This window comes from Mytilus trossulus, chromosome 1 (genome assembly GCF_036588685.1).
Source record: "Mytilus trossulus isolate FHL-02 chromosome 1, PNRI_Mtr1.1.1.hap1, whole genome shotgun sequence".
Classification (NCBI taxonomy): Eukaryota; Metazoa; Mollusca; class Bivalvia; order Mytilida; family Mytilidae; genus Mytilus; species Mytilus trossulus.
In genome coordinates this window covers 55,261,262-55,284,656 of record NC_086373.1, presented here as the reverse complement: position 1 = coordinate 55,284,656, position 23,395 = coordinate 55,261,262, and the positions used below count along the sequence as shown (strand labels likewise).

Sequence of the window (23,395 nt, the reverse complement as noted above, 5' to 3'; positions counted from 1 at the left end):
TAAAAATATCTTGCTTCCTTTAAGTATGTTAAATTATTGTGATTTCGTATCCAGTCCTCCTGGTATAGTGGTATGTGTCGTGGCTTAATATGCTAAAGGTCTCGAGTTCGAATCCCAGCATATACACTGGATTATTTTTCGTGAATTATGATAGAAAGTCTTTTCCGTATAATTAATTATAAGTTTTATAGTGGATTTGACTTATAGTCAATACAAAAGAAAAACAATTGTTGTGAGCTACTTCTCATTACTAAAATGACTTACAAACATCCTCTCTCTTAACATGCTCAATTTTGACTGGGAAAGATTTTTTTTTTATGTCCCCTCCCACATCCAGGAAACAAAGTTTTTATTAAAGACTATCAAAGTGACGATTCAGATTGAAGTCAACTGTTAAAGATTTAAGACCCAAATAAACTTCCCCAGAGACATCATGGTTACTGTCATGACAGGATTATTGTATGATATATATTTTAGCTGAGATCAATGCAACACCTTAGCATTGTATTTGGAGGACATAAATGAAGTTAGAACACCTCCCCCCTTTTTTTTGGGATGATCAATGTATTTGAAAGGGGACATATGACTCTTAATCCTGAGTTGAGAACCTACCTTTTTTAAAATGGCTGGTCCCCCTCCCCTGGGATCTTTTAAAAATTGTACAATATGACATGTATGTATGATATTGTTTTCAAGCTGGTATTTGGAAAGGAGCTCTGCAAGCAGTACAAATGATTTAGAAGTTATCACTAATTACTTAGAACTGAGACAATGCAATGCAATACAATAATACAATTTTTATACTTATATGTGGTATACAAATAAAGAAAACATGTTTTGTAGCTTACAGGGAGTAGAGGATGGAGATATAAGAAAATAAGTGACACAGAGTACAATACAGCTTAATACCAAATTGTTATGACCTTCTGAGAAAAAAGTGAAGAAAATGTTCCTTGTGGATTATTTAAGGAATGACTTTAATATTTTTTCTGTCTATGAATAAATAACATAAAAATGTGGTGCACACTGAATAACGCATGTAGCAGGTTATTTACAGTGTGCATCACATTTTTTATGTTATTTCATCATAGACAGAAAAAATATTACACATCTCCAGAAGAGACATTAGGAGCAAATAATGTACACAATGACTTCTAGATAGTATAGCTTTAAACAACACCAGTTTAACACCAAAGTGTGGCTTTTTCATCAAGTTGAAATACAAGGTCAAACTTGGTAAAAGTGAACCTTGTCCTTTATATTTTTTTGTTTTGATCTGACAGGAATAAAATATCCCAAAACATTTTTCAACAGTTCTAAAATTGGATAAAAAAAATTATCGGTTTCAAACACACAAAATCTTCAAAGTATAAATTATAAAAAATAAAATCAGTACCCTGTGGCACATGTGTTTATCATCTAGATTTTCTTTTCAGGTGCAAAGATGAAGGTACACCAATTACTCCATTAAAGCCTAAATGTCTTCCGTCATAGCTTTGGTATGAACATAGGAAAAAACATCCTTTCATCACAAAAGCAAGATGTCGGCACATATTACCATTAAATGTATTTTACAACTACATACCGGTACATTTATTATGTCACAGTATGTTATGTGTAGTCTACCATAATAACAATATTAAGATACACATCTATGACCCATAGTTCTTTGATATTTAATGTTTATGTCAAGGTTAAATCCCACTTCAAGTCACACTGGTATATAAAAACATTTCCCCAACAACTTTAACCTTTTATCTAGGCCACATCAAGTTAATCTGTTCAATGAACACAATGAGTGTTCCAAAACCAAGGTTCTAACCAGAACTGCAGGGGTGGATCCAGCTGTTTCTTAAAAGGGGGGTTCAAACCCAGGCAAAAGGGGAAATTATGTAAAAAGAAGTGATAAAAAGTAGAGCACTAGTACTGTAAGGTTTTCAAGAGGATTACAGGAAATCATCTCAGAAGTTGATGACTGATAATCATGATTATTATATATTCAAAGTTTGTCAAGTATTTATTATTGTTTATTATTTATTAATATGATCAAATCAGCTCTTTACTAAAATCAATAATATAAAAAAAGAAGGGATATGGTATGATTGCCAAAGGCTTTGAGAGACAACTATCCACCAGAGTTTAAAAGAAGTGGATGTAAGTAATTATATGAAACTGAACGGCCTTGAACAATGACAAAACCCCATACTTCAAAGTCGGCTTTAAAAGTATACAGCTCGACTCTCTTCCAGTTGCGTTTACTACCTCTCATTAAACTTTCGTGGTACTTTTATGCACAAGATTATTTTTTTTCCATTTTAGTTCAGAATTTAAAACATAATGACATAAAAAATGAAAACATTTTATGATTTGAAAAGGGAAAATTTCAAAGCCTGTCTCTGTGACATTTTTGGTTAAAATCAATGTTTCATTTCATGAACTAAAACCTTCACATTTTGAGTAAGAATAGTTAAATTCTGTTAAAGGTATGTATTTGCTGAAAAAAAATGTTAATGCGTTAGCAATAAACTAGGAGCTTATAGACAGGAAATGAAAAAGATCATTAATTGACAAATATGCAGGGTGAGAAAAGTAAACAGCCAGAATTAGTAGTGCTTTTGCTAATTAATATTCATAATATATAAATGATAATTGTACCACTTGATTATAGTTTGAACAAGACTGGCTTGATATTGTTAAAATCTTTAAAACACAGATATTATAAGTTGCCCGTCACAGAGTCCTTGTTTATAATCATTCTGATATTTCCGTAAAGTTGTCAGGCGGTCAAAATCAAAACAATGAACGCGAATTAAGTGAATTTTTCGTGTTCTCGTGAGTTTATTCTTCTTAAAATATTGGAATTTTAACTTTACGTCATTTGTACGTGGGAACCTAGAGTTTAACGACTACACATACAAGGTTTGGACTTGCTTATTCTTTGGACATCCAAGTTTCACGTTTCACCCCAGCAACTTATTTTTCTAATGAATTTGTTAGCCAATTTTTAACACGAAGTTTGCAAATTTGACGTTTCAGCCATTTTAGCCTGTATGATATACTGCAATGTTAAAAGCCTCTCGCTTTGATTTTCAAAATAGCTCTGGAACCTTGATTTTTGCAACGACAGTCATTATGTTTTGTTTAAATGGTGTATATTGTTGTGTATATTTATTTTCTGCCCCGGCAACCTGTCTATCACTTAATTTAAAGTTAAAATAGACATTTTTTCAAAAATCACTATCATTTGAATATAATTTCCATGACCCGTATCCAATTTTATTAGTATTATATTCAAATGAGCAAAGTGGCGTTGATTTCTGGATGTGAGTTAATGACAAAAAGTGGCCAGAATTACAACTTCTCTATCCAAAAATCAAAGGGAGATAAACAGAAAATTTTTCCAACATTTCACTTTTTGCACTTGCTTATTAACCAACTGACTGGTACATACATGTATCATTAAATATCATGTATACTATGCTTGAATGCTTAGTACTTACAAATAATAATTACTAACATACATTGTTGAACCAAAATATTGTTCAATTTTGTATTAAATCATCAAACTGATGGAAATCTAAAACATGAATTTGTCATAAATGAAATTCAAATGCAAATCAATTCCCTACAGTCTTTAAAAATGTTCCTATTTGTTTTGGGTTGTTTTGATTACATGTATTACATCATAACTATTTAAACATTTGGACCTGATCTGTTAAATATGGAAAAGCACATTCAATACACTGAGGGATCAACTTGTGTAGGAGTATACATGTACATGTACAATATACACACAACTTTTAAAAGGCACATAAAACTTCTTTATTTTAATGTCTAAATTTAAGTGAATGTAAAAAAAAAAAAGTTTTATTTTATTTTTGAAAAGTGATTTACCCTTTCAAACTATGTACTTAACAAAAAAATTGTTCTTTTAAAGTTTTTAATGGCCTAATATGTATGTAAAAAAAGATAGTTAAAATGGCATTTATTGTGGGTTTTAAATGCACTTTAATGTAATCAATTCAATACTATAACAAAACAAACATGACATGTAAAAAGTTATTTGTTTATGTCAAATCATATTAATTACAACTGAATTATTTATAGTTTTCCCTGTAGGACTTATCACTTCCTTAGATTTGATTTGGTAAAAAATACACGATATTTAACCTTTAAATCTGGATTTCTTAAACTCTAAGAGTCCACTCAAAAACCTGATAACACATGCATCTAGTAAAGGCATGATCAGTTTATTAATATTGCTGGAAAAAAATCATATGAAGGTTCTGTTATTTTCCACTAAGAATTAGAGGGTACGAATCCACGGTCAAATTCCAATTAGGCAATAAAATAAGATTCCTAATTAAGAGACAACAAGTCTCAGGCAAGAGGGGCAGCTGAGGCCCGGGTCAACATAAAATGACTAAGGAAAAAAGTTTTATTATCTTCATTTTCATTCCAAATACTTCCATCTATTAGCATTATAACTTAAGGAAGAAATTTAAAAGTTATGTTAATTTAAAATTCTGGTATCTTACAGGGATCTAGGCGTCAAATTTCTTAAAGGCAAGGTACAAAGAATATGACTTTTTATTTTCAATAATTATGGCTGTGTTATGGTTATATTAAGTAGGTAAATGCTACCATAAATTGAAATAATGACATTTAAAAAGGGGGGGTCAATTTTCAATGTAAAGGGTTGTATATATAGCTTTTTCCCATAGCACCGAAAAGTGTTGTGACGTAATCCAATCAATACATACAATGCCTGATAAAAATGATTTAGATCATTGCAAAATAGCAATACTTAAGTTCAATGTCCTAAATAGCCAGTGTAACATACATATATATATTTAGCTGTAAATATTGATTTTGGCTATAGTATTACCTTAGGGGTGACTGGTCACTGGATAAATCCATAACAGTGAAACAATTCAGTATCTCTCTAGATACCTGAAATGAAAATTAATACAAATTATATATAAATGTATTATAATTTCATCAGTCATTTATTTCAACATTTGACTAACTTTCATTGATCATGTTCATACCATGAATACAAACATATAAACAGGTATGTCAAAATTTTGCACGTCTCAAATAAGCCTTTGTGGAGAGTTGTCTCATTGGCAATCATACCACATCTTCTTTTTTATATCTATATGGACCAAAGCATAAACTGATACTGGTAGCTAGTGTCCAGTATTGATAATTCAATTTCTCTAGCATTAAATGACATCACTATACATGTTATGTATAAATAAGAAGATGTGGTATGTTTGCAAATGAAACAGGTCAGGTAATTATGATGGCCTGCAACATTGAACAACAATGCAAAAGCCATATTCTATATTTATATAGAGAGTTATAAAAGACCATGGTATGATAAAATATGATTTTTTTTATGAAAACAAAGAGATATATATTAAAACCAGGTGCTCCACAGAGCGCAGCTTTATACGACTGCAGAGGTCAAACCCTGAACAGTTGGGGCTAGTATGGACACAACATTCAAGCTTGATACAGCTCTGAATTTGGAATGTGATAAAATTTTTGACATAATATATGAATTTCTGACACAAAACAAATGTCAAAATTTTAAAATCTATTGCGTAATATTGTGTAATTAAAGATTTCTTCTTCAATCTTTTCAAAAATTTGGAATTTGAGAAATTTTGGGAAAAAAATGAAAACTGCTACCACCCCCCTTTTTTTTGCAATTAGTCCAAAACCTGACAATTCTTTTTAAATAATTTACAAGTAGTGTAAGGAAGGTAAATCAGAATATAACCAACATTGTATGTTTAATGTTTTTGAATTGCCTCACTTACACTGCTTTTAAATTATCTTAATTGTCCAGAAAAACCTAGTTTTCCCCCTTTTTTGGCTCTTTTGCCCCTAATTCCCCAAAAAATTGAGCAAAAACCAACAGAGTCAATACTTACCATCCCTTCATGGTATGGAAACTTGTGGTATAATTTCAAAGAGATTCATACACTTAAACACAAGTAATTGTTTGAAAACTACAAAAATGCTTCTTAGAGACCCCCAATTCCAACACTAATGGAACCATAATCCCTAAAATCAATTCAAACCTTCATTTAATGCTATTAAACCTTCTGGTAAAAATTTATAGAGATCCATTCCCTTAAACAAAAGTTATTGTCTGGAAACTAAATGCGTCTTCGGACGACAACGCAGACATTGACGCAGACGACATGATACCAATTATACGACACATATGAAAATAAGAAGAAGGGGTATGCAAGCCAATAAAACAAATCTCCATCAAAGTTCTAATGAAGTGGATGTTAGGCAACTGTACGGCCTTCAACAATACTATATAATACTCATGCTACTTTTTGCAATCTCTGACGTAACGAGACTAAGAAGAATGTACATTAAAAAAAATGTTCACATTAATTTTAAGAATAGCTAGACATTCTAAAATGTATTCTGAATTAAGTAATGAATTAAGTCTTTAATGAATTCATTCCCTTATGTAGGAAATACAGTAATTTACACTAAGTATCGTGACTATTTACAATGTAAGAATAAGTTCTCACACATATAGTTTTAGAATATTACAATGTGATCTTGGCATTCAGACAGATTTTAATGTTCTGAAATGGTTTGTTTTTTTACATCTTTCATAAGAAATAAACATTAATCATAAAAAACAAAGAAAAATGTATATATATATAACATGGATAAAATGCACTTTTTTAACATCTTGTTTTCAAAGATTAACACCCACTAGCTCTCCTATTATTTTTTTTCAGAATTGGTATTATATGGAGATATACATGATTGAGGCAAACTTTAATTAAAGAACAGAAATGAAAAAAAATCAACATTTTTTCCTTTTGTAAAATAGAGACATAACTCTAGAAAATAAGAGTGACGCCACACAAATTCAAACTTGATCTAAATTTTATGGAAATAAGTAGTGTGTTTTTAAGTTTCATAACATTTGGTTTAGGCAAACTAAAGTTAGAGAAGGGAAATCAATTTCCGACCTTAAGGACAGACAGACAGATAGATTGACAAGGGTATACTTTAAAGCCCCCCTCAGCTACATGTATGGTAGGAAACTCCATAATTTCTTGCAATAAAAAATCAGGAGATGTTTAACCTTAAACCAAGGTACACAACTCTATCTTGTATGAGGTTTATTCCCTTTAATGGAAATTTCAATCAATTTAGTAGAGCAATCATTTTCGTTTATCATTCTGATCAATTATCAAACAGTGGAACATGTGCATATTTATAAACTATAAACCCTAAACTCAATATCAGGGGTATCAGATTCTGATGGGAATGAAATCAAAGGAAAATCTGTCTACCTACAGCAGGGATAATAATAAGAATAGCATCCTCTATATGATATATAACAAGTGAAACATTCTTTATACATGTTATATATATAGGTTATAAAAAGGTAAATGGTCTTATTCAAGTTTCTTGGCAGAAAACACTGATATGTATGGACACAATTAACTCCACTCTAACGTAAAATATCAACTGATCCAGATAAAAGACAAATATGAAATCAATGTAATATAAACATAAATATTACACTATGTACTCTTGCTATCTGTATGCAAGCAAGATAAAAATAAAAGCAGCCAAACTATAAACATAACCTTGTATCCAAGTCTCGGAAAACATCTGTTTATTTCTATAGCTATATATATATATATATATATATACTAATAAAAGGTGAATGACCTCTTGATAGTTTTTTTTCAGCTGAGTGTATATCATGTTTATATCTATATGAAATTAAACTTCCCACACTTTTATATAAATGAAAGTTTGCAGAGGTTTTACAGCAATTAAAGTCCCAATAAATACAAAATTACTAATTACATAAAAATGCATGTAGTTGAGTGCATTTCAGTTAAATAAGGACCAAAAGTATCTTTATCGTTCATGGATGACAATTTATGTATATAAAAGACATGAAAAAAAATTTTTTCCTTCCTACATGTACCAATCTGATAGTCAAGTCCTTTCCAACTCATTTCAATAACTTGTTCTATGTTATTTTATTATGACGTTATCCAAGATTAGGGGAGAGTTGAGTGCTCAAAATCATGTTTAATCATTCTGTAGTGTATACATGTGTACCTGTCCTAAGCTTGGACTGAAAGTGAGTGGTTGTCACTAGTTGCTGTCTGTTTTTTCATTTATTCTTATGTAAAACAGGCCGTTAGCTTTTTCAACTGAGTTGTTTCCCATTTTTTCAGGCCAGAGCCTTTTATAGCTGGCTTTGTATGGTAAGGGTTTCGCTCATTGCCAAAGGCTGTACAGGGTTGTGGGCCTTTGCAGAAAATTATCTTTTTGAAAATCATTCTAAATAGATCAAGACTTACATGACTGAATTAAATCTAGTAACATAATGTAATTTCATCAAAAAAGAAAAGATTTGTAATTTTCAATAAGATTGTTTATTGAATTAGATATTTTGAGTTTTAACATTATTGTTTACAAATTATAATAGTTGAAAAGGCATTGACTTCGTTGTTCTTTCAATTACCATTGATTACTATACAATTTGCAAAGACATTTTTGTCCCATTTTCTCAGCAACTCAAAACCATAGCTTCTTGGAATATAATTCACTAGCACCAAGCTCGGTACTTGGTATATATAAAGCTTAACACTATATATATATATATGAATTGACAAAGTTTCAGATCCATCATTTGGGTTTTTATTTTAAATGTCAAAAAAAGTCTTAATTGTGTATCAATTGATAAATCAATCAAATGATATATATATATGATCCTGTAGTATATAAAAAAAAACATGATCTTTTGAGCAGGTTATTGAATAAAATCACACAAAATATGCCTACAAATGTATATATAATGTATATAAATCCTAAGGGCATGAAGGGAAACAGAATCAACTAATGTCATGACCGATTTTTTTGTAATACAATATTTTTCCACCCTCTACAATTAAGTTTTAAATTTCTATAAAAATAACTGTCTGGAGAGAACAAATACTGTATCACACTAAATGCAGTGGTAAAATCTATTTTCAAATTCTGGCCGATTTATACTTTTCCCAATTGATTGATTTTATTTTTTTTAAATCAACATACAGTTTGACCTGAGTTCTTCATAAGTCATGTGAGCAGAAATGCAATTATTACGTAAAATAATATGTTGATTTTCTAGACACTTTATATATATATATAATATTGAATTCCAATTGAACATTCTATGAATCTATTCTATTAAAAAACTTCTATTTCTTGTTACATAATTATCATTTTTGCAAAGATTTGATAATATTTCTCTGTCTTTATTTAGTTAATCAACCAAAAAAAAAAATCTTAACTCCATTACCAATATTCATCATCATATGATCATGATCATCAAAATCACGAAGATCTGTTATAAAGTCGTTTTTTACATCACCAATCTATGTATACATGTGACTTATCCTGTTTACAGAATGACTTAATCACTGCGGTCTTTAATTTCATTAAAATCACAATTACCCTATCTTAATGTCATACAACTAATTATATATTTGCTATTTTCGCACACAATGAGCAGTCATAAAGACATAACAGAAAATTGATTATTGATTCCCTCCTAACAGAGATATCTGATCTGAAATGACAGGAAAACACTGGTCTCAATGGCCATTTAAATAGGTTGTGTAAAATCTTATATAACTTCTCTGGTCAGAAGAATAACTCTTTCTTGAAACATTGTTCTTGAGACTACAAAACCAATGTCAGAAGCCAGATAAAGACAAAAGTCTGTATCTCAACGGATAGTCATGATAGATTTCTTTAAATTACATACATGATTAAATTTAAAATCAAAGCCTAAATCAATGAAAAAATCACATAAGTTCCAATGAAGATACAGTAGGGACAATTAGGTCTAAAATAAGGAAGTTCAGGAGTATAACCTGATGAAGTTCAGAAGTCTAAACTAGGGAAGTTCAGGAGTATAACCTAAGGAAGTTCAGAAGTCTGAAATAAGGAAGTTCAGGAGTATAACCTGAGAAAGTTCAGGAGTATAACCTGAGGAAGTTCAGGAGTATAACCTAACAAAGTTCGGGAGTATAACCTAAGGAAGTTCAGGAGTATAACCTACGGAAGTTCAGGAGTATAACCTGAGGAAGTTCAGGAGTATAACCTGAGGAAGTTCAGGAGTATAACCTGAGGAAGTTCGGGAGTATAACCTAAGGAAGTTCAGGATAATAACCTAAGGAAGTTCAGGAGTATAACCCTAGAAAGTTCAGAAGTATAACCCTAGAAAGTTCAGGAGTATAACCCTAGAAAGTTCAGGAGTATAACCGGAGGAAATTCAGGAGTGTAACCTAAGGAAGTTCAGGAGTATAACCTGATGAAGTTCAGGAGTATAACCTGATGAAGTTCAGAAGTCTAAAATAGGGAAGTTCAGGAGTATAACCTGAGGAAGTTCAGAAGTCTAAAATAAGGAAGTTCAGGAGTATAACCTGAGGAAGTTCAGGAGTAAAACCTAATGAAGTTCAGGAGTATAACCTGAGGAAGTTCGGGAGTATAACCTAAGGAAGTTCAGGAGTATAACCTAAGGAAGTTCAGAAGTATAACCTGAGGAAGTTCAGGAGTATAACCTGAGGAAGTTCAGGAGTATAACCTGAGGAAGTTCAGGAGTATAACCTGAGGAAGTTCGGGAGTATAACCTAAGGAAGTTCAGGAGTATAACCTGAGGAAGTTCAGGTGTATAACCCTAGAAAGTTCAGAAGTATAACCCTAGAAAGTTCAGGAGTATAACCCTAAAAAGTTCAGGAGTATAACCTGAGGAAGTTCAGGAGTATAACCTAAGGAAGTTCAGGAGTATAACCTAAGGAAGTTCAGAAGTATAACCTGAGGAAGTTCAGGAGTATAACCTGAGGAAGTTCAGGAGTATAACCTGAGGAAGTTCAGGAGTATAACCTGAGGAAGTTCGGGAGTATAACATAAGGAAGTTCAGGAGTATAACCTAAGGAAGTTCAGGTGTATAACCCTAGAAAGTTCAGAAGTATAACCCTAGAAAGTTCAGGAGTATAACCCTAAAAAGTTCAGGAGTATAACCTGAGGAAGTTCAGGAGTATAACCTAAGGAAGTTCAGGAGTATAACCTAAGGAAGTTCAGAAGTATAACCTGAGGAAGTTCAGGAGTATAACCTGAGGAAGTTCAGGAGTATAACCTGAGGAAGTTCAGGAGTATAACCTGAGGAAGTTCGGGAGTATAACATAAGGAAGTTCAGGAGTATAACCTAAGGAAGTTCAGGTGTATAACCCTAGAAAGTTCAGAAGTATAACCCTAGAAAGTTCAGGAGTATAACCCTAAAAAGTTCAGGAGTATAACCTGAGGAAGTTCAGGAGTTTAACCTAAGGAGGTTCAGGAGTATTACCTAAGGAAGTTCAGGAGTATAAGCTGAGGAAGTTCAGGAGTATAACCTAAGGAAGTTCAGGAGTATAACCTAAGAAAGTTCAGAAGTATAACCTAAGGAAGTTCAGGAGTATAACCTAAGAACCTAAGAAAGTTCAGCAGTAACTTAGAAAGTTCAGGAGTATAACCCTAGAAAGTTCAGGAGTTATCCGAATATAACCTAAAGAAGTTCAGGAGTATTACCTAAGGAAGTTTAGCTGTATAACCTTAGAAAGTTCAGAAGTATAACCCTAGAAAGTTCAGGAGTATATAACCTAAATAAAGTTCAGGAGTAAAAACTAAGATGTTCAGTAGTATAACCAGATTACCCTAAGGAAGTTCAGGGGTACACATGTATATTAAATCTGAGGCGTATAACCTCAGGATATTCAGGAGTATAAAGTAAGAAGGTTCAGGAGTATAACCTTAGGAAGTTCAGGAGTATAACCTGAGACTGGGTGAGGAATTTCAGGAGTATTACCTTCAGAAGTTCAGGAGTATAACCAGGGCAATTTCAGGAGTATAACTAAGAAAGGTTCAGTAGTATAACCATGATAACCCTGAGGAACTTCAGTTGTATACCCAATAGACAAGTTCAGGAGTATAATCTGAGGAAGTTTAGGAATAAAACCTAAGGATGTTCAGGTGAGGAGTATAACCTGAGGAGTTCATGAGTATAATCAGAAGTATAAACTTTAGAAGTTCATGAGTACAATGTATAACCTAAGGAAGTTCAGGGATGATTAGTTATATAGCTAACTATGTTACCCTCTTAAAATAAAGAATTGTTGTTGTTGACCAACTAATAGGGGTTTAATTCAATATAAGGAGAGGAGAAATCTACCTCATATCACATGTACCTTAAGTTATTTTCATTCTGTACAAACTTCTGTGCTATACTTGTCTTTTAACCTTTCAAAGTAAGAGTAAAAGTTTGATTAGTGAGTGTTAAACAACATGACTGTACTATACACATACACATGTAAGTTGGTTGATTTTCAAAAATTTATCAAAGTCCAAACCCCGAAATAACAGCAAAAATTAGCCGAGTGGAATGAAACTTAAAACTTGAACTTTATCTGTAACTCATCATGGAAAACTTACATTCCATAGATCAGCCCAATATCTGAAGCGGTTTTGAAAAACAGTCTGTATAATGGTTTGTTGCGGAATTACAGAATAACTGAATTACGGAATTTTGGACATGGGTAAAATGTTTCTGACCACTTAGTGGCAGGGCCATAAAAAGAAATCATCTGTATAATTGGTATTCACTCTTGGTCCTAGAAAAATTTGGTGGTCCTATAATTAAACTTTTCACTGTATCTCAAAATCAATTTATGATTATTGCTAAATAATGTACTTTATACACACTTCTTAGTTATATTATAAATCATATTATAAGTTATATTATTATAATCTTAAGATCTGCATATTTTTTGGTGATGATTCAAAAAAAAATTTTAAGAGTTACCAAGTTTTTTGTTAAAAAAAAAGTGTGCCATATCCCAGAAACTATTTATGATAATGGCATAAAACTTCTCTCCAAAAGACGAAGGGCGCAGCTATTTATTAATGTATGTTATACTTAAGTACAAGTATAAGTTTTGGATGGTTTGGTTGAATACCATTGTATGTTTAAATTTTTGGTCTGTCATCATTCATGTCTTTATAAACGGGTAGCAAATTTTCAAATATAATTAATTACAGTTCCTAATTACTGTTCCAGCCAGGAATTGAACCTTGGTCGCCTGAAATAGTAAGGCACCTCTCTACCATTTGAGCAAAATGAGTATTCCACTATCAAAGATATTGGGAATCATAACTATACTCCTCAAGTCACAATACTGTAAAGATGATATCTTCATCACTACCTAATGTACCTCCTATACATGTATTGTTATGAAGGTATCATTTTTTTCACTGCGAGTTTTTTGTATGGCGCCAATTTTGTAATCAGAGAGCATGATGTGCCTTCCAAAATTAATTATTGTATAATGTACATGTACATGTACCAGCTGGAATTGGAACTAAGAACCACTGGTGTACATATAGTAAGCCACCACTCTACATGCACAAACTAAACTTAAGCAATATTCTTCTTGTCCAGCTAATGAAGAGCAGTAATAAATCTACTATGTTTAGGGAAGCATAGTGTGGTCTCTGCATTGTTAATTCATACATGTATGTATGCTTTTACATATTTAATTAAATCTAAGTCTCATGCATTATAAATACATTTTGTAATAGCATGACTAGAAACAGCAATCCATAGTTTTGCAAGTTCCTGTGGCAAAAACTGATTCAAGTTCCTGTGTACTATCTCTAGACATTGTCAAGCTCATTCAACCAATCAATATTAGATAGGACAGTAACTACTGTGTGAATGGTCAAAAATACTTTTGTTCAATGCTACATGTATCCGGGATTTTTTCCCTTTCTGTTTTTATAAAGTTTATTTTGGTTTAGTTGATTGCAATATTTTGCGTCTTCATCATGTTCATGAAGCTAAGTCCTTTCATGACCAACTACCATGGTGTACTCTAGACTATCTAAAATTGTTGCAAACAGTTATTCATAGATATTTGATTTTGTTATCATTATTATCAGTGTAGGACAGTTGGCTGGCCGGAATTTTTTTTTTGAGTCAGTTAAAAAATAACTTCACAGGCCCAAAATGCCAATTGGTAGCCCAATTATTTTACCCAAATTTTTTTCCGTGTTGAGTCATAAAAAATGAAACTAGAGGCTCTTTAGAGCCTGTGTCGCTCACCTTGGTCTATGTTAATATTAAACATTGTACACAGATGGATTCATGACAAAATTGTGTTTTGGTGATGGTGATGTGTTTCTAGATCTTACTTTACTAAACATTTTTGCTGCTTACAATTATGTCTATCTATAACAGTAATTTCTGTGGAAAATATTGGTGAAAATCTACAAATTTTGTGAAAATTATTAAAAATTTACAATGAAGGGCAATAACTCCTTAGGGGGTCAATTGACTATATTGGTTATGTTGACTTATTTTTAGTTCTTACTTTGCTGTACATTATTGCTGTTTACAGTTTATCACTATCTATAATAATATTCAAGATAATAACAAAAAAAACAGCAAAATTTCCTCAAAATTACCAATTCAGGGGCAGCAGCCTAACAACCGATGATCCAATTCATCTGTAAATTCCAGGGCAGATAGATCTTGACCTGATCAACAATTTTACGTCGTGTCAGATTTACTCTTAATGCTTTGGTTTTTGAGTTATAAGCCAAAAACTGCATTTTACCCCTATGTTCTATTTTTAGATGTGGCGGCCATCTTGGTTGGTTGGCGGGGTCATCGGACACAATTTTCAAACTAGATACCCCAATGATGATTGTGGCCAAGTTTCAATTAATTTGGCCCAGTAGTTTCAGAGGAGAAGATTTTTACTAAAAGATTACTAAGATTTACGAAAAATGGTTAAAAATTGGCTATAAAGGGCAATAACTTCTAAAGTGGTCAACTGACCATTTTGGTCATGTTGACTTATTTGTAGATCTTACTTTGCTGAACATTATTGCTGTTTACAGTTTATCTCTATCTAAAATAATATTCAAGATAATAACCAAAAACAACAAAATTTCCTTAAAATTACCAATTCAGGGGCAGCAACCTAACAACGGAATGTCAGATTCATCTGAAAATTTCAGGGCAGATAGATCTTAACCTGATTAACAATTTTATCCCACGTCAGATTTGCTCTAAATGCTTTGGTTTTTGAGTTATAAGCCAAAAACTGCATTTTACCCCTATGTTCTATTTTTAGCCATGGCGGCCATCTTGGTTGGTTGGCGGGGTCACCGGACACAATTTCTGAACTAGATACCCCAATGATGATTGTGGCCAAGTTTGGTTAAATTTGGCCCAGTAGTTTCAGAGGAGAAGATTTTTGTAAAAGTTAACGCCGGACGCAGGACGACGACGGACGCCAAGTGATGAGAAAAGCTCACTTGGCCCTTTGGGCCAGGTGAGCTAAAAAAAACACATGAAACCTCACTGTCTAGTGCCTATATATGTATATTTATAATATAGATCAATATAGGGTCCATGAGAGTAGTCAGAAGTGAAGTTCCATTACCGGTTTCGGTTGCATAGTGATGTAGTGCTCATTATTGAAGATTTTGTTGTTGCGTTTAAAATTAAACATGTACAGTTTGCTGCGAATTGATATATTAAAATTAGTACTGAGAATTTCTGCGATATTCTATCCAGTCAGTCATTTCAAAGTTTGTATTTTAGTACAAAATGTCAGTGCAAAACAAAATCAAAAGACATTTTGTAAACGCAATATTTTCTTATCACTTGTTTCTGTCCTTGGGGGTTCCGTGAAAATATTTTTACAGCTTCTCATTTGTATCCGTGATTGGAGTTCTTTTCATAATTCCCTTGTACTTGTTTGGTTTAGTTGGTTTTCCGAGATTTTACTGTCAATGACTGTCGTTATCTTTTATAAAACACAATTTGTTTAGCGATCACCATTGCCAGTAAAGCCTTATTTGATCCACTAAACAAGCAATATCATGCACGACATGTTTGTCATCAGCCATGTTAATATTCTATTGCACTTATTCTTCTTATATATATATATGTATATCCTTCCAATTATGGAACACCTCCTCAACTTGTACGTTTCAACGATGTGACCAGAGGATATCTGAAAATGATTGTTCCAAAGTTGGGGTGTTTTATCTATAGGAGTAATTATGATTTTGAGAATAATAATGCACTCGCCCAATGATTTATTTTTGGGTCAGTAACTATCTATCTTTTTACAGTTTCTAATTGCCCAAGCAAGGTTTTGGTCGCATTTGGCGATCAGGCGACCCGCTGTGTCCTACACTGAATTATCTTGCCATGATCAATTGATGAAAGCATCAATACATACATGTAGATGTACTTGGCAGAACATCTTGTTTTTCTCTTAATAGTAAAATAAAACATTTATGTACATGTATGTATGTCCTTTTTTTATGTGTCCTTTTTTTATGTGATACTATCTTTCAGGTTCTTTATTCACAATATTTTCTTTTTTCACTTCATCTGTTCATTAATGTAATTTTGTAAATTCTATATTCTTTGAGCAGTTGGTTAATGCTCATTTCTTTAAAAGCAATTGGCCATGTACTGAGGGTAGGAATGCCTTTTACCATCAGACGTCAAACGGTCATTTTTGGCTACCACTTGTGTAAACCTGTTTAAGATTTTACTGTTATTTGTCCAAATACCCTTATCTTGATTCATCCCCTGAATCAATTAATTTTTTTAACTATATTTTTAGAGAAAAAAATAACGTGATTTGTCAAAATCAGTCAATATTTTTATTGTAAAAAAAATTGTACATTTTATTGTTATACACCATTTTTTATTTTTACTGTTACATGTATTCGCCATGAAGATACATGTACATTATGTACCCCCACTAGGTGCAGAGGTTGTTTTAGAGACTAAGATAGCCATTTCCTTAAAAAAAATATCTGAATTTTTTGCTTCATGTACATAGATATAGGAAGATGTGGTGTGAGTGCCAATGAGACAACTCTCCATCCAAATAACAATTTAAAAAGTAAACCATTATAGGTTAAAGTACGGCCTGCAACACGGAGCCTTGACTCAAACTGAACAACAAGCTATAAAGGGCCCCAAAATTACTAGTGTAAAACCATTCAAACGGGAAAACCAAGGTCTAATCTATATAAACAAAACGAGAAACGAGAAACACATACATATTACATAAACAAACGACAACTGCTGTACATGTTTGCTACAAAAGTTTTTTCAGCACTAGCCAGTTCTAAAACCTACTTAATGTCTTAGCTATTGAATAATATACTCTTCGTTGTGTGAACCTGAATCAGGGCAAACAAACCCAGATTCCGAAATTAGTCTCAGACAAGAACTGTATGGTTGGTATGTAAGAGGGTAGTAATGGGGGTACCTTCATGATGTGTAACAGTAAAAATTCTTGCCAATTACGTTTACGGTAATTTTTTGTGCATGATGATAAAATGTACACTTTCCAAATTAAACGATAAAAAAATCAGCTGAATTTGACGATTCAAGCTACAGAAAAAAAACTAAAATAACCGTTCAGGGAACATCACCACATGTAGGTGTATGTACAGTCATATCATGCTACATGTACGTGTATCACATGTGTATACATTTATAAACAATAAACTGTTCGAAGTTGACAGCGGGTAGAATATAATGAGATAATTTGAAATTCTTACTCTGTGATTATAATATTGAAACAGTAGTCATTTCAAAGAAATAATTAAACAGCTTCAGATGTAATAGTTATACAAAAAAAATAGATAAATCAACTGTGAAAATCGTCAAGTTGAAAAACAACAACGTGTTGTAGTTCTTATTTTGTGTGATTCACAACAACTAGATGTACATTCGATGTGAAACCTATATTGTCTTAAGCAGAATTACTGAATGTTACTGAATGTCAGAGGATCTTTTGTTGTCAGTACAAGCTGTTTGAGATATAATGTGTAATTTTACCTGCAAACTTTGATGTCATACCATTTTGTGCCTTACATCCGGGCAACATGTTTTCATGACCTGAAACAAGGTCACGGTCAATACACAATGCACAGCGTGATTGTAGCGAATGTCACCACTAAGTATTCTGTTCTTAACTTAAAAAAATCCGAGTTTTTTCACACTTAAATTCCACTTTTTCGCAATAAGTTCATTGTAAATCAATCATACTGATACAACACACATTCCATAAATTTCACAAGATTGTAGTGCGATCACTGTATTCGTAGTCATCACAGAATTGTCGTTCGTTATTAATAATCTAATCTTGCCGTTGGGCCAATTTTAGTTCTTCGTGTTCTATCAGAGATATATATTATAATAGTTATCAAAGGTACCAGGATTATTAGCAGTTGAAAAAATATATAATTACAGCTGGGAATATATATGTTTGTTCCTGATTACAGTAACTAAATAAGATAGCATTAAAATTTAATTGGATATTTTTATCTGAACTGAGGGGCACCTGCTTCAAGCAAGGATTTGTATAACTCAATCCTTGCTACGAGTTATAAAAAAAACTAAAGTAATGATTTTTGTTTTGTTCAACCATTGATGAAAGTGAAATAGTGGGCATAAATAATAATTAGCTTTCAGCAGCCAGTATGGTTCAATTTTGTCAAATAAAGCTAGGGAAAAAATTATGATAAATTATGATTCACTGCAAGGTGACTTGCAAGTGAATAATTCGACATCATTGAATCCGTATTCATGTGAACTTCAATTAAATCCCTTAGCAAGACACGTATAACGTACCCATTGTGCAATCTCAGGGAGAATAATGTCGAAAGTAAAATAAAGGTAAATCAATTGGCTGACTGAATGATGGTGTCTTCCTTCTAATACCACTTTTAAGAATTACTTTCAAAGTTCTGATATTCCTACATACAAATAACAATAGATGTTTTGATAAATAATTTATTTTAATTACAATCAAGGTTAATTAAAAGTTCATCTAAGATTTACCTGCATTATTTTTTTTAAAGAATAAATATTTCTTGCACTGTTTAACGGTATATATTATCTTAAAAAATAAATACACTGTTTACTTATAAATTTACCTTAAATAAAGTTAAATTCAGAAAAACAGAAATATTACAAAATCATTGAATTTTAAATCTGAAAATTATCATACGAACACATTGAATGATGATAGATAATATTCAGTCAAACAAACTTTCCCCATCTTGTAAAGATTTACATATAACAAGCGCAAGAAGAACCTACCAGTTTTACCAAAAAACGTTTATGAAAACTTTAGCCTACCACTATCTTCCCTGACTATAAATTCGCCATCCGAAATGCAGCATATCATGTATTTCCCAACATTAATGCCGACCACTGTTTGTTCCACTAAACATATATTGCATCTGAAGAAAAATACACAAGACAAGGGATCTAGGTTCCATACAAGAAAGACAACACGTGCATCAACTAGAACGCCGTGCCGCTCAGTGTCATCAACATTTCCTGCTCCTGAGGTAGAAAAAATGTGGTATAATGAACTAACCAACATAAATCAGATTGGTACTAACATCAACTACATGCCCCTTTACAGTTGCTTAGTCTTTAGTTTTCTATGTTGTGTCTTCTGTACCATTATTTGTCTGTGTGTCTTTTTTTATTTTTAATCATGGCGTTGTCAGTTTATTTTCAATCTATACATGACTTTTACTGCCCCTCTGGTATCTTTGTCCCTCTTTTACAGATTATGTAACAAAATACTAATGGGACCATTATACAATACAGGGATAGGACTATACACACTCTAGAGGGATAATAATTCAAGCTGGAGAAACATGTCTAGCACCCACGTACAAACATCTTTAAACTCATTAAACTTCTGAAACATGAGGAAGATATTTCCTGACCATTATCCAGTGTGCAACCGTTAAGAAGAGAGTGGACCTAAAACGAAAGTATGTCGAAATCAACAACAGATTAGAAAAGCTTATGGATATATACCGTAACCAGGTAGTCATAATAGTACATATAAAAAAGAAGATGTGGTACGATTGCCAATGAGATAACTGTCCCCAAAAGACCAAAATGACACAGACATTAACAACTATAATTTTGTACGGCCTTCAACAATGATCAAAGCCCATACCGCATAGTCAGCTATAAAAGGCCCCGATAAGACAATGTAAAACGATTCAAACGAGAAAGCTAACGGTAAAGTTTTGTGATGCAGACTCCCACCTTATTTACGATGAACAGATCAATTACCTTTGATAGACTATTAATATACAGTGAATTTCTAATGTGTGACTTTATCATTGCTGTTAACTTGTATTATTTGTTTCATTGTATAATGCTTGCTTGACTCTACTGTTGAATTTGTATTATTTTAAAGAAATAAAAAAAAAATTATAATTATACCTGTTTCCATTTTTCTCATATTTATTTAAACTAAAAGCACATACACAATTGACCTATTACCTATATATATATATATATAAAAAAACACTTGTCAATTAAAAGTTAATTCAAAAATGATATAACCATCTTTACTAATGCAGTATAATCTTTTGGTTGCACAGGTTTTCCCACATGATATTTTAACTTTTCTTACTAGATTTATAAAAAGTGGGACTGATAGGAGGAATGAACCTACTGAATCAGATCCATAAAAAAATATCTCTAATACAGGTAAAAACGACAATAAACATATATTTTTGATCTATTATAATATGAAATTAAACATAAACTTTAGAAATCAGCTCTTTTAAAACATTCAACCCTTAGCTGATATATCTATAGAACATATTTTATTTGGAACAGACGAAATTACTGTTGAGCAAAACACAATCCTTTTCAGCAATGTACATAGTTATATACGCCATACAAAAAGATTCATTGATTAAAATATTGTTGTATCTTAAAATGTACTCCAACTGTTATACTGTTTAAACATAATATGAATTGTATATATTTTTCATATTGTACTGAAATATTTAATTGCTGTCATCTTGAAATTTTGTATATTGTACTTATATGAAGAGGATTATCTTAAGTTGTTATAACTTGTATCCAATCCTATTGTATATTTAGACAATAAAATATGTTTAAACTTAAAACTTAAACTGAATTGTGTATTAAATAAGATGATAGATATCCTACCAAACTTTTATCTCATTTACTTGTTAAATAGATATGTTGTTTATTAGAAAACATGTCTTATTAACTACATATCAGATAAATTATTTATTATATGTATTCATTATGAAGATATTTCGTGAACTTCATAAGATATCTGTTCAACTTCATAAAATATCATGAAATTGAAAAAAACAAATATAAGCGGCTTACCATACATAAATGGTGACATTGGGCGTGTTCAGAATGTTACATTGTTTTTGATTTTTTTTTCAATATCCACCAGAGTTAACTCGAATAATTAAAGCGCCCCCTTACGGTCATTGTCCTCTATTCCGTAAATCCTTAATTACAACAAAATAACGAATCTACATTATATAGTGGGCACCTTACAAGATGTACAATGTAAAATAAAAAAAAATAAAAAATAAAGGAATTTGAAAACTTTCATTATTAAATTTGTCAACATCGATGTTGTTGCGCATTGGTCATATACAATGTACCTTAATACGTTTTTTCATTTTTCTTTATATAGGGAAATCTTGTAGAGTTCTTTCAAAACAAGATAAAAAAAAATTTGATTGAAACTAATATTCATGCGCATTGTAAAATATTAAATCATAATTGATTTTTTCCATAAGCTTTGCAATTTTTTTCTTAAATTGATAAAAAAAATTTTGATCCAATTAAATATTTATTCAATTTAGTTAACTTTTTACCCGGGAGTTAGTAGTTTAATCTAAAGTACAAACCTGTTTCTGCTGTTACGGTTTTCCTTGGGAACTATAGAACTGACCGGAGAGTTAAAAATTAGCTATGAAGCGAAAGGTCACTGTTATACTTCCTATTTCATAGTTTTTATTATATATAATATTTATATCTTTGAACATCAAAATACGTCATATGGTTACAGTATTTATAGAAAGAAAACAAAGGGCTTGTAAAAAGGTGTTAATCAAAACGACTATCTGAAGTCCAGTTTTTATTAGTTCATCAACAGCTACTGTATGCACCTAAAAAAAACAAAGGAACAATAAAATTAAGGAATCTGATGTTCAGTAGTTGTCGTTTGTTGATGTGGTTCATAAGTGTTTCTCGTTTCTCATTGTTCTTTATATAAATTATACCGTTGGTTTTCCCGTTTGAATGGGTTTACACTAGTAATTCTGGGGCCCTTTAAAGCTTGGTGTTTGGTTCGAGTCAAAGCTCCGCGTTAAATACCGTACTTTGACCTATAATGGTATATTTTTATAGATTGTGACTTGAATGGAGAGTTGTCTCATTGTCAATCATACCACATCTTCTTATATTAATATAAACGTGTGTACATCAGTCAATGAATAAAGGCAAAATTATTATTAATTCATACATAGGATAATCATTACAGATTTTAACCATACTACTAGGCAAATAAAGAAATCAACAACCACTAAATTTACGATATTACGTAGATACAAGAAGATGTGATATGAGTGCCAATAAGACAACTCTCCATTCTAGTTATACAATTTATAAAAGTTGAAATTGAGAATGGAAATGGGGAATGTGTCAAAGAGACAACAACCTGACCAAATAAAAAAACAACAGCAGAAGGTCACCAACAGGTCTTCAATGTAGCGAGAAATTCCCGCACCCGGAGGCGTCCTTCGGCTGGCCCCTAAACAAATATGTACTAGTTCAGTGATAATGAACGCCATATACTAATTTCCAAATTGTACACAAGAAACTAAAATTAAAATAATACAAGACTAACAAAGGACATGCGAGGCTCCTGACTTGGGACAGGCGCAAAAATGCGGCGGGGTTAAACATGTTTGTGAGATCTCAACCCTCCCCCTATACCTCTAACCAATGTAGAAAAGTAAGCGCATAACAATACGCACATTAAAAATCAGTTGAAGAAGTCCGAGTCTGATGTCAGAAGATGCAACCAAAGAAAATGAACAAAATGACAATAATACATAAATAACAACAGACTAGTAGCAGTTAACTGACATGCCAGCTCCAGACTTCAATTAAACTGACTGAAAGATTATGATTTCATCATACATATAAACATCAGGCACAATCCTTCCCGTTAGGGGTTTAGTATCATACCATCATAACATATATGAAAAGAACATAACCCGTGTCATGCCAACAACTGTTTTTAGAATAAATGTGTTTAGTTCCGATGCAAAGACATTATCAGTGACTCAATATTAACGCCAAAATATGCAATCTTTAATGACTTGACAACAGTATCGTAATTATATCCCTTCTTATATTAAGTCTATT

At 31.9% G+C, this 23,395-nt stretch overlaps 1 protein-coding gene across 2 annotated transcripts in view; it reads right to left on the bottom strand.

Annotated features, from left to right (window-relative positions):
* LOC134727640 (uncharacterized) overlaps positions 1-18,250 on the bottom strand; it is a 51,737-nt gene extending 33,487 nt beyond the window's left edge. Inside the window, exons 1-3 of one of the 2 annotated variants that reach the window (XM_063592029.1) lie at positions 17,981-18,250; positions 12,288-12,339; positions 4,889-4,953 (exon numbers count right to left, since the gene is read on the bottom strand). In XM_063592029.1, coding sequence (XP_063448099.1) covers positions 4,889-4,920 — 32 coding nt within the window. In that variant the 5' untranslated portion in view covers positions 4,921-4,953; positions 12,288-12,339; positions 17,981-18,250. The remainder of the gene's footprint in view (positions 1-4,888; positions 4,954-12,287; positions 12,340-17,980) is intronic. The other variant, XM_063592023.1, reaches the window with a different exon arrangement.
* Between the last annotated feature and the right edge of the window lie 5,145 nt (positions 18,251-23,395).